The 9140-nt window shown below is 35.2% G+C and overlaps 1 protein-coding gene across 1 annotated transcript in view; it reads right to left on the minus strand.

Moving 5' to 3' along the window:
* Nucleotides 1-3038: 3038 nt before the first annotated feature.
* Nucleotides 3039-9140, minus strand: part of NIPBL (Nipped-B homolog (Drosophila)) — a gene marked incomplete at its 5' end in the record, with an annotated part of 26303 nt that continues 20201 nt past the window's right edge. The window contains 6 exons of the mRNA XM_010022762.1: nucleotides 3039-4364; nucleotides 4923-5108; nucleotides 5811-5985; nucleotides 6310-6605; nucleotides 8003-8149; nucleotides 8530-8730. Of these exons, the coding sequence (XP_010021064.1) occupies nucleotides 3999-4364; nucleotides 4923-5108; nucleotides 5811-5985; nucleotides 6310-6605; nucleotides 8003-8149; nucleotides 8530-8730 (1371 nt within the window). The remainder of the gene's footprint in view (nucleotides 4365-4922; nucleotides 5109-5810; nucleotides 5986-6309; nucleotides 6606-8002; nucleotides 8150-8529; nucleotides 8731-9140) is intronic.

Genomic DNA, 9140 nt, shown 5'->3' on the forward strand with positions numbered 1-9140 from the left:
CAACTCAGTAATTTAGTAAGAGGACAGATTCTCTGAGGGACATGGAAACACTTGTGTGGTTATGGCGTGGCTCTTCAGTGAGTGGAAGCAAACGAGGATACAGGACTTGTGTTGGGCTCTGTCTATTTCTAGGGTGTGAGGCTTCAGGGGTGTTGGGCGCACAACAAAAGCAGCAGGTGTTTGTTTGAATTCAACCTCATTAGTATCTGCCTGGGCTTGTAGTTAAACATGTCAGCTTTACAGCAGGGATCAGTTGAACTGATCCATTAATCACCATGCAGCATTATTAACACCTGCAAAGCCTGCTCTTTAACTGGCACCAGATGAGTCAGTCTCGGTTAGGAACTTTTTTGTTGTGAGCCACAAACACATTTAAGTACCGCTGTAAGTGCTGTAAGGCATTTCATGTTAGAGCTGATGTTTGGCACAACCTCAATATTCTGAATAGTGACACCACAACATAGAATCATAGAACGGTTTGGGTTGGAAAGGACCTTAAGATCATCTAGTTCCAACCCCACTGCCATGAGCAGGGACACCACACACTAAACCATGTCACCCCAGGCTCTGTCCAACCTGGCCTTGAACACCTCCAGGGTTGGAGCATTCACAACTTCCTTGGGCAACCTATTCCAGTGCCTCACCGCCCTCACTGTGAAGAACTTCTTCCTTAGATCTAACCTAAAGTTCAATAAAGGCTAAAGTTTGACTCAAATTTTAAAACTTTGAATAGTTTTTTTAATGGCTACAACTCACTAAAATACCTGTGCTGAATATTACCCCTGCTTAACTTTGTATGTATTAGAATTGTTCTACATAAGCAAAAAAGAACCTCAAAAAAATACAAAAGGGCATTACGGAATCATTTAAAAAAATACTTATTTATAATTAAAGTTTTGTCAAAAACTATTGTGATCTTTTATAGCTGCAGATAATTAAAATACTCAAGAACTATTCTGCAATTTTACAGTACTGAAGTGGAAGATTAAAAATAATCACTTCATTTTTATGTAGATTGTGGAAGTATCTGTGTTTTCTTAAGAAGCACAGTATGGCTAGCGTTAATTCTAAAAGCTTGACAATACCCTTTTCGTTTAGGGGAGCTACCACAACTAGTTTCCATGTACAGAACTTGTACTCAAAGGGAGAAAGCAGTAAGAATTAAAAAAAAAATCAGAAATTATTATAGTTATGTATGTAAAAATCTATAGCCATACAATGAAAAAATCATAAGGGCTCTCTCAACATAAAGGAGTAGAATGTCACTGTATCGATTTCTGCACTGCAGCACTTAAAACCCAAAGCAAGAAACAAAGAACTTTATTTTTTTTAATGTAGAAAACTCTGTATCTTGGTGTGTGCTGTCGCCAATAACATGGCTCATGTTGGTAAAACTGTGACTGCAGCTCAGAGGCTGAGCAGTGCTCTGATTTGAGCTGCAGCCTTGGGCTTTCTGCTGCAAAGCACCAGCCCATGCTATACACAGCCAACAGGAAGCTGTTTCCCCAAAATGAACATTACTACCTTTCTCTTTCACAGCAAGTAATCCGAATGTTTGTGATAGGCAAAGGAAAAACAATATTACTTTGGGTGGTCCAGAAGGGGAAAATCCAACTCTGAACTATTAAGAATCTTATTCAATAATCTATAACTAATTTTGTAAGTGTGTATTATATTTATTATATCCAACAGATTCCATCAAGGAGCATGTATGCCCTGCGGCATATCACACAACATTAACGGTCAAAACCCTCTCAACTAAGACAACTTTAGACTTCAGGTTTCTATTATTTCTTTCTGATAATTTTATTCCAATAAATACCAAGCAAATTGAAATAAAAAAACTTCTTTGCTATTGGGAAAGCCACATGACCAGGAAACAATTTGTTTATGAACAAGGAAATATTTGTGTTACCTATTAAAAATAAGATGCTTTAATATAAATAGTATTAGAAATGGCTAACAGACAACTTCTTTTGAGAATACATCTCAATGTGTGAAATTGTTTTTATTGTCTGGGAGTTTCCTTCTGAAGTATTTTCAACTCTTCCTACTAATAACACATGACACGTCATACAACCCCTCTATTCTCCAAGTATGAATTTCCCCCTATAAAAACTGCTCCTGGCCCTGAGAAATACAATATTTCATTGTTTGCTACAAAAATGTCCTGCTTCCAGAGCTGCAGAGGAGTTACTATACTTTTCCTGCTTCTCTCTACTTTAACAATACCTATGCTAGCCCAAGAGGTGTCTCCTTGTACAGTAAAGAAAACACCATTAACGGTGAAAACAAAAAGGTGCTAAAATATTTCTATTCAGAAAAACTCCAGAGGTGAAACAGCAAGAAGGCCATTTCCCATAGGAACAATTACTAACTTGATTCTGAGGAGTTAATAATAATTTGTTTAATTTTCTTTTGTACATGAGAATACTTTGGAATACTGTTACTATTCCTCACAAATCAAATAACGTCTTAGAATTCTGCAAGCTAGTTTCCTAAAAACAGCCTCCTAGCATAAATAAAAATTTTGAAAGAAACAGCAGAATGAAAGATTTACTTATTTAGGAACAAATACATTTGAAAACACAGCAGGGTTTAACAGTCACTTAAAAAGTTTAACTATTTTAGATTTTTCTGTTTGCAAATAAGCTGGTTTTCTACTCTCCAGGAAGGTGAACTGCTAATGAAAGGCTGTGGCAATGCAGTTGAAGCAAATGCTTCTGAAATAGCATTTTTTTCAATTTACAAAATGTGAAAACGTCTTTCAATTAGTAAAAAAAATAGTCTAATATACAAACATTTTTTCAAAAATCCATTTGTGAAGGAATGTAGTGGAATTACCCAGACTCATACCCATTCACTCCTCAGATACTAGTAACTATCTCCTCTTGACACAAACCTCTCTATAGTAACCCAGAGAAATGCATACATGGCCAGTTAGCCCAAGCAGAATAGTCATTCAGCTTTCCCCAGATTTAAACTATCGTAAATTACCATATGGACAGCATTAGAAAGAAATTGAAGCATACAAGGAATAAACTATAGTTTCTTTTTATATCAAAATGTACTCTTGAAAATGTGTTTGGCACAGTGCTAAATCATATAGTTAATACTAAATATTGCAGGATACAATAAAACCCTAGAGTTAAGTTGTGTTTACACCCTTTAAGGGATAAAAATAAAAGGATACCAATTATTCAGAAGTCAGCCTATACAAACTGTATAAACAATATTTTATGTCTTGTTTTGAAAACCAATGCTATAGTAAATTTTACATAAAAAGACTGCAAAATAATATAAATGGATTTAAACAGATCTTTACAATAAGAAATTCAAATGGAAACAGACAAGTAACAAAGAGAAGTAAAAAAATTTATTGCAGTATTCGTTCCACCAGATTTGCTGGGGATCCCTTTTCTTGTATTATTTCAGGGTGACCTAATACATCAAAATCTACATTTACAAAAACTCCTCCTGCAGATAGGTCATAGATACTGCATGCTTTTTTTTTCCTTTTTTTTTCCTTTTTTTTTTTTTCTTCAACAGAATAAATTATATATCCAGGAGATTCTGCCATTTTACAGCCTGGAAAAACAATGCTTCCTTGGAAACTGGGCTAAGCTAAAGAAAGCCATCCGCTGCTAGGTTAAACTCCAAGAACACTTTATTAAGAACATTAACAGACTAATTTCCAACATTCACTTGTTTATTTTTTTTAAACAGAAAGGTTTTTTTTCAAGATATAAACAATTTTTTTTGTTAAACTATAATACAGTGGGAGTAAAAATGAACTGAGAAGTTTCTGCTGCACAACAGCGAAGAAAGCTCCCACAAAAATGTTTACCAAACATTTCCTTCTTTTTTCCCGCGTCCCAGGTTCCATTCTTACTCTTCGTTTAACTGATTTTTTTTTTTTTTTTTTTTGCCAGAAAGTTGATATTTCAAGTTTTTCTGTTATTTCAATTCCTGTAAATTTGGCTGCATGTACAAATTCATTAGCTGGAAGTTCCATCCTTGGCGGCATACAGCGATCGTAAAGTCTGCACAACTTTATTAGTCAGCTTATTAGCACTCGTTAGAGCAATTTTTTTGTAAATAATGTCTGACTCTTTAATAGTGTCTACCCAAGGCACCAGTTTGCGGCCATCACGGCGCTTAGCCTCAGTCCAGGAGCCACTGTAGGAGCCTGCCATCCACTGAACACTGAAGCCATTGCTGGTTTTCTGTACTACTCTTGCAATTTGTGGTCGGTCTTTGTACTTTGGACAGCAAATAGCGATGACATCCATGACATCAACACTTTCATTCATCTGTGCTGCCAACTCCGTAGAGTCTGAATTTCGTTTTGACCTTCTCAATGACTAAAACATTGGGGGGAAAAAAGACCAAGTGTTACACAAAAGAACTTTAGTGAAATTATTGCTTTTATTGCTTTTAATCCCTTGACGCCGGGAGTTGGGATTTCCCGGCACACATTCCATTGCCGGCAATGAGACGCACCGCGACCGCCAGCGCCAAGGGGTTAACATATCCTTGTAAAACCACATACTCTTAATTTGTACCCGTGTCTTTATCTCTTATTGATATATAAAATTATATATACACATGAATCATAAAGCTACATAAAAACTTGGCAACAATAAAAAGGATAACACACAGTACATTCCAAAGGAAAATTAATAACTTTTTATACGGGATAAATCTCATTTTCTAGTTTTTTTTTTATTGTCTTTTCTGTTAAACTTTCTACAAAAGTTGTATAAACGGTTAAGTAGAGAATCTCTATCTACAAAATGCTTTCTTTCATGTGGATTACATTACTTGGTGTACATTTAATATAATAGACTGACATTTATAAGCACATAAAAATCATTTTACGTAATACGCTGCGAAATACGTTGACTCCTCCTCCGCCTCACCCCTGAAGTGCCTCCTCCTCTATCCTCCCCATCACTTTCATCGTCCTCTGTCTCAGCTGCATTGTTTTTAGGGCTGCCTCCTCCAAGCAGCGAGGTAATTGCTTTGTTCCGAGCATTTGTGCTAGCTGACACCTCTCCGTCTTCTTCCTCTTCATCAGGATCCAGATGTTCCATAAGGAGCTTGAACTATTAAAAAAAACATATTATTCCACACTGAAACATTTAAGAATACATATTTATATCACACTAGATTAAATAAAAGATCAAATGGCAAGGTAAAGAAGTAGGGTAAAACAAATAGCCAACAACTTAAACAGCTTGTGTTTTGTTCTACAAACTTCTTACTTTCCTCTCTTTTTTTTGGTAGATATGTAAAGGCTTTCCTTCTGTGTTTCCAAAATGGCAAGTTTTCTCTAACTTATATTTAAAGATAGGGGGATGGAAATACAATAGATTTAGTTTCTGTTCCTATGATGGCAACAGTCAGGGATATAGTGAACAAGTTATATGGGAGAGTTATAGAAGAGGTGTCCCTGCCCATGGCAAGGGGCTTGGAACTAGATGATCTTAAGGTCCTTTCCAACCCAAACCATTCTGTGATTCTATGATTCTAAGATGGATACTAGAAATTAGAAATATGCCATAAAGATGAATATTCTTTAGCTAAAATTAATTTTCATCATGTTTAAAATTATTATGTATCTTTGAAAGATAGTCCTGCTAAACATCCTGAAAGGAAGTGGTGAGTTATAAACATATCACGTAAGATTACCAGGAACTTAACATTTTGAAATGCTCATTACATGCATCGACATCTACATTCAAATTAATACTGTGCTACATAGTACAGTATAAATTTCAGGTTTTCTGTGAAGAAACTTTACTTACATCTAAGTACTGTTTTACTATACTCCTCTTCACTTCTTCAGTGATCTTGGAATTAGCCATATCACTCCGCAGAAAATCCAGAGTTTGTTTTGGATGAAAATGCACTCCTGTCTTCCTGTTTATCGCTTTATCATAAACTTTTGCAGATTCAGATGGAGAGTATTTCTGAATTTTACTGTTTAAAGAAAACAAAAGGGAAGAACTTTTAAGGAAAGACCAAAGTAATTTCAAAGAAAGGCTATTAAAACCTTCACTATAAATACCTATCATTCAGTTTTAATAATCAGTTTTAATCATTCAATATACGACAGACAACCTGGTAAGAAATGAAATAATTGCTTTTTCTAAGCCAGCCTTTCACTGCATTCAACTTACCACATTTATGCTTCTTCCCTTACACAAATCTATTGCTTAACAATTAGTTACAATCAACTTCTTCCTTGATCCTTACAAAGAACTTACTAAATAACAAGATGGCCTATTATCTAAATATTCTTACCTATCAGAGAATCCACAGAGGTTCTTTAAATGCTGTTTCAGCATCAAAAGTAGTAATATGCCTTGGGAGACATTTGCAAATTCAATTAAAGGAGCTGAATTTTCTGGTAAACACTTCATCACAGCATTTATATCATTTTCTTCATCAGAATCTGAATCAGAGTCTGCTCGTTTCCGTAACCTCCGAGGCTTAGAAGCTTCCTCTTCACTTTCACTCTCACTACCACTGTTACTGTCACTCTCAGTCTCCTCATCTGATGAAGGTTTTCTTTCCTTTTTTTTGTCTTTCACCATAGACTGCAAGATAGAAAAGTTAACACACATTCCAAAGTTAGAGTAAGTAGCATCACGTATGTTTCTAAAAAATGTTTCCAAAGTCATTACTGCCTTAAATTCGCAAGAATTCCCTGAACAATGTTATTAATTTATAATGTGATATTAAATGTTAAAATTCTTTATGGCAAAGAGATGATGAAAAATGGATCCAAAGTTCACATGTTTTGTAAGGTGGGTACAGAAGGAACTGAAGCAACCAGTACCCCACTGGCATGTTACACTTAGAAGACTGCTCAAGTTCATAAGCAATTACAGTAAAATGCAATAGAAGGCCAAACAGAATCAATCAGGAAGAAAATTCCATTTTTTTTCAGCCAGACATCATTTGTGTGTCATGTAGATTTTCGTATGTACTTTGGCACAACTAGTCTAAGCTGGTTTTAATCCTTGTCTCTTAAAATTCTATGACAGTAACTACTCTGCTGATCAGAGAAACCTCAAGTGATCATACACATTACTAATAATTATCAGTTCTACTACTTTCAAAGCTACAGAGATTCACGCATGCATTATTACTGCACCTAGTATGATTTTTCAGAACATGGAACTTAATATGTCCTAAGCAGGATCTCATCCTGTCTGTGCTGGATGCTACCCACTGGTCCCCAATACTCCCTCCTTCTAGCAGACTAGAAATCGACTTTGGTATGGTGACAATTCGAAGCAGTGTAATTTTCAGGCATGAGTTCTCACTTGTACTTTCTAGTCAGACTGGACATTCTAGAAATGGGTTTATTTCCTGACAGTTTGTACTTTCTACTGTTAGAGGTCTCCAGGAAATTAAGATACTGAAGTCTTCAAGTTGCGATGGCCTTTTCTTACGTGGTTGTGTACTACCATAGCAACAGATACTATACCATAATTCAGATTCTTACATGCTACCTTAAGAAAAGAAAGACTGTACATTCTTTTCCTGCAATAAACAATGTATTTAAAGTCTCTGAGGCAACACACACACAACTGCCATCAGTTACTTGACAACAAAATAAACAGTCAACTGTATTTTATTGTTAAAATTATACAAACAACCACAGTAAACTAGTATTTCATAATGATTCTGGGTTAATGTGCTTCCAGACGCATGCAATTAATTATTATTTAGCCATACCAGGGAATGATGGCAAAATTCATCATTACTTTTTAATAATGTAAGCAGCAATGTATGGAAAGTTTTCAATTAGTGTCTACCAAATGCACTACAGAACAGAAAGGGTTGCTTGTTCTGAACTACTGGTTACAAAGTAATGCTACTGGTCAATATAATAACAATAGTACTGTATTAACTGAAAAATCGACCAAATCATGGAGAAGATTATGTTGCCACCATAATAAATACTTTAAAATATAAATGTACCTACCTCTTTAAATGACTGTAGTAAGTTGCTACCAGAAACTGAAAGTGTAATGTCTATATGATGCATTATGAACAGTGGCTCTTCCTGTGTTTGATAAGGGAAACAGGCTAGATTGTCTGCTATATACAAGAGCATATTCACCTCTGTTTTCTGAAAGTTAAAAAAAAAGGTACATAAAAATAAACATAAAATATCTTAGATTTATACATTTATCCTTTGTTCCTAACAATCTAGAGCCAGAACATGATCACAAATTTTATTCCACGTACTGCCCCAAACCCACCTCTAAACAACATGCAAAATTTAGTCATACCTGAAGAAATAACTGGGTATGGAAAGGTACAGAATGATACTAAAGCAACAAATGCATTCTATGTAAGCAATATTAGATAGGCAAATGCCTTATGTTATAAAGCAAAACAAAATACATTAGGGAGATAAAGTTATCTTTAGTTAAGTCATAAAAATACATTGCAAAAAGAGAATTTAAGCTTCTAATTCTTTTTAAGTGAAGGAAATGCAATGCTTACTGCAGTATCATCAAACAGGTTGAGCAAAGAAATTAGAAACGCTCGTCTGTGTTGGCGGTTCCCTCGGATCATGGAGTATAGGTGTGAACACAGTGCACTGGATGATTCATCATGTCTAAAACCTCTTACAGGATCTTTTGGGCAGGTATTAATTGCTTGTTGTACCTGGTAAGACATCTTCATACCAGCTACTGCTTTCATCTGAAATGGCAATGTATTTACTTTTATTTAAATCATTGCTTTCAAAGTAGTAAAACTTACGCTTTTAAAGTGGATGCTCAGCTGAAATTTAATTTTGAAACATGCGCTGAAGCAATACTACCTTTTGAGCTGGCAAACAGATTAAAACAGAACTTGTGGCAGCAATCAGAATGTCTTGTAAACTGCTTTTGCTGTGAATTCTGTTAGAAACATGCAGCTAATCTGTCTACCCACTACAGCTAGGCATTCCAATTTTCAAGAAAACGGAAATGTTTTCATGTATGAACAGAATATTTTACCATACATGTATGCTTGATGTCATTTGCAGTGAAACCAACAACCGAATTCATCTTAGTACAATAGGACTAATAAACAGAAAATGAAGGAATTTTTGCTTAAATTTCCTGCTG

This window comes from Nestor notabilis, unplaced genomic scaffold, assembly GCF_000696875.1.
Source record: "Nestor notabilis isolate BGI_N333 unplaced genomic scaffold, ASM69687v1 scaffold14889, whole genome shotgun sequence".
NCBI lineage: Eukaryota > Metazoa > Chordata > Aves > Psittaciformes > Psittacidae > Nestor > Nestor notabilis.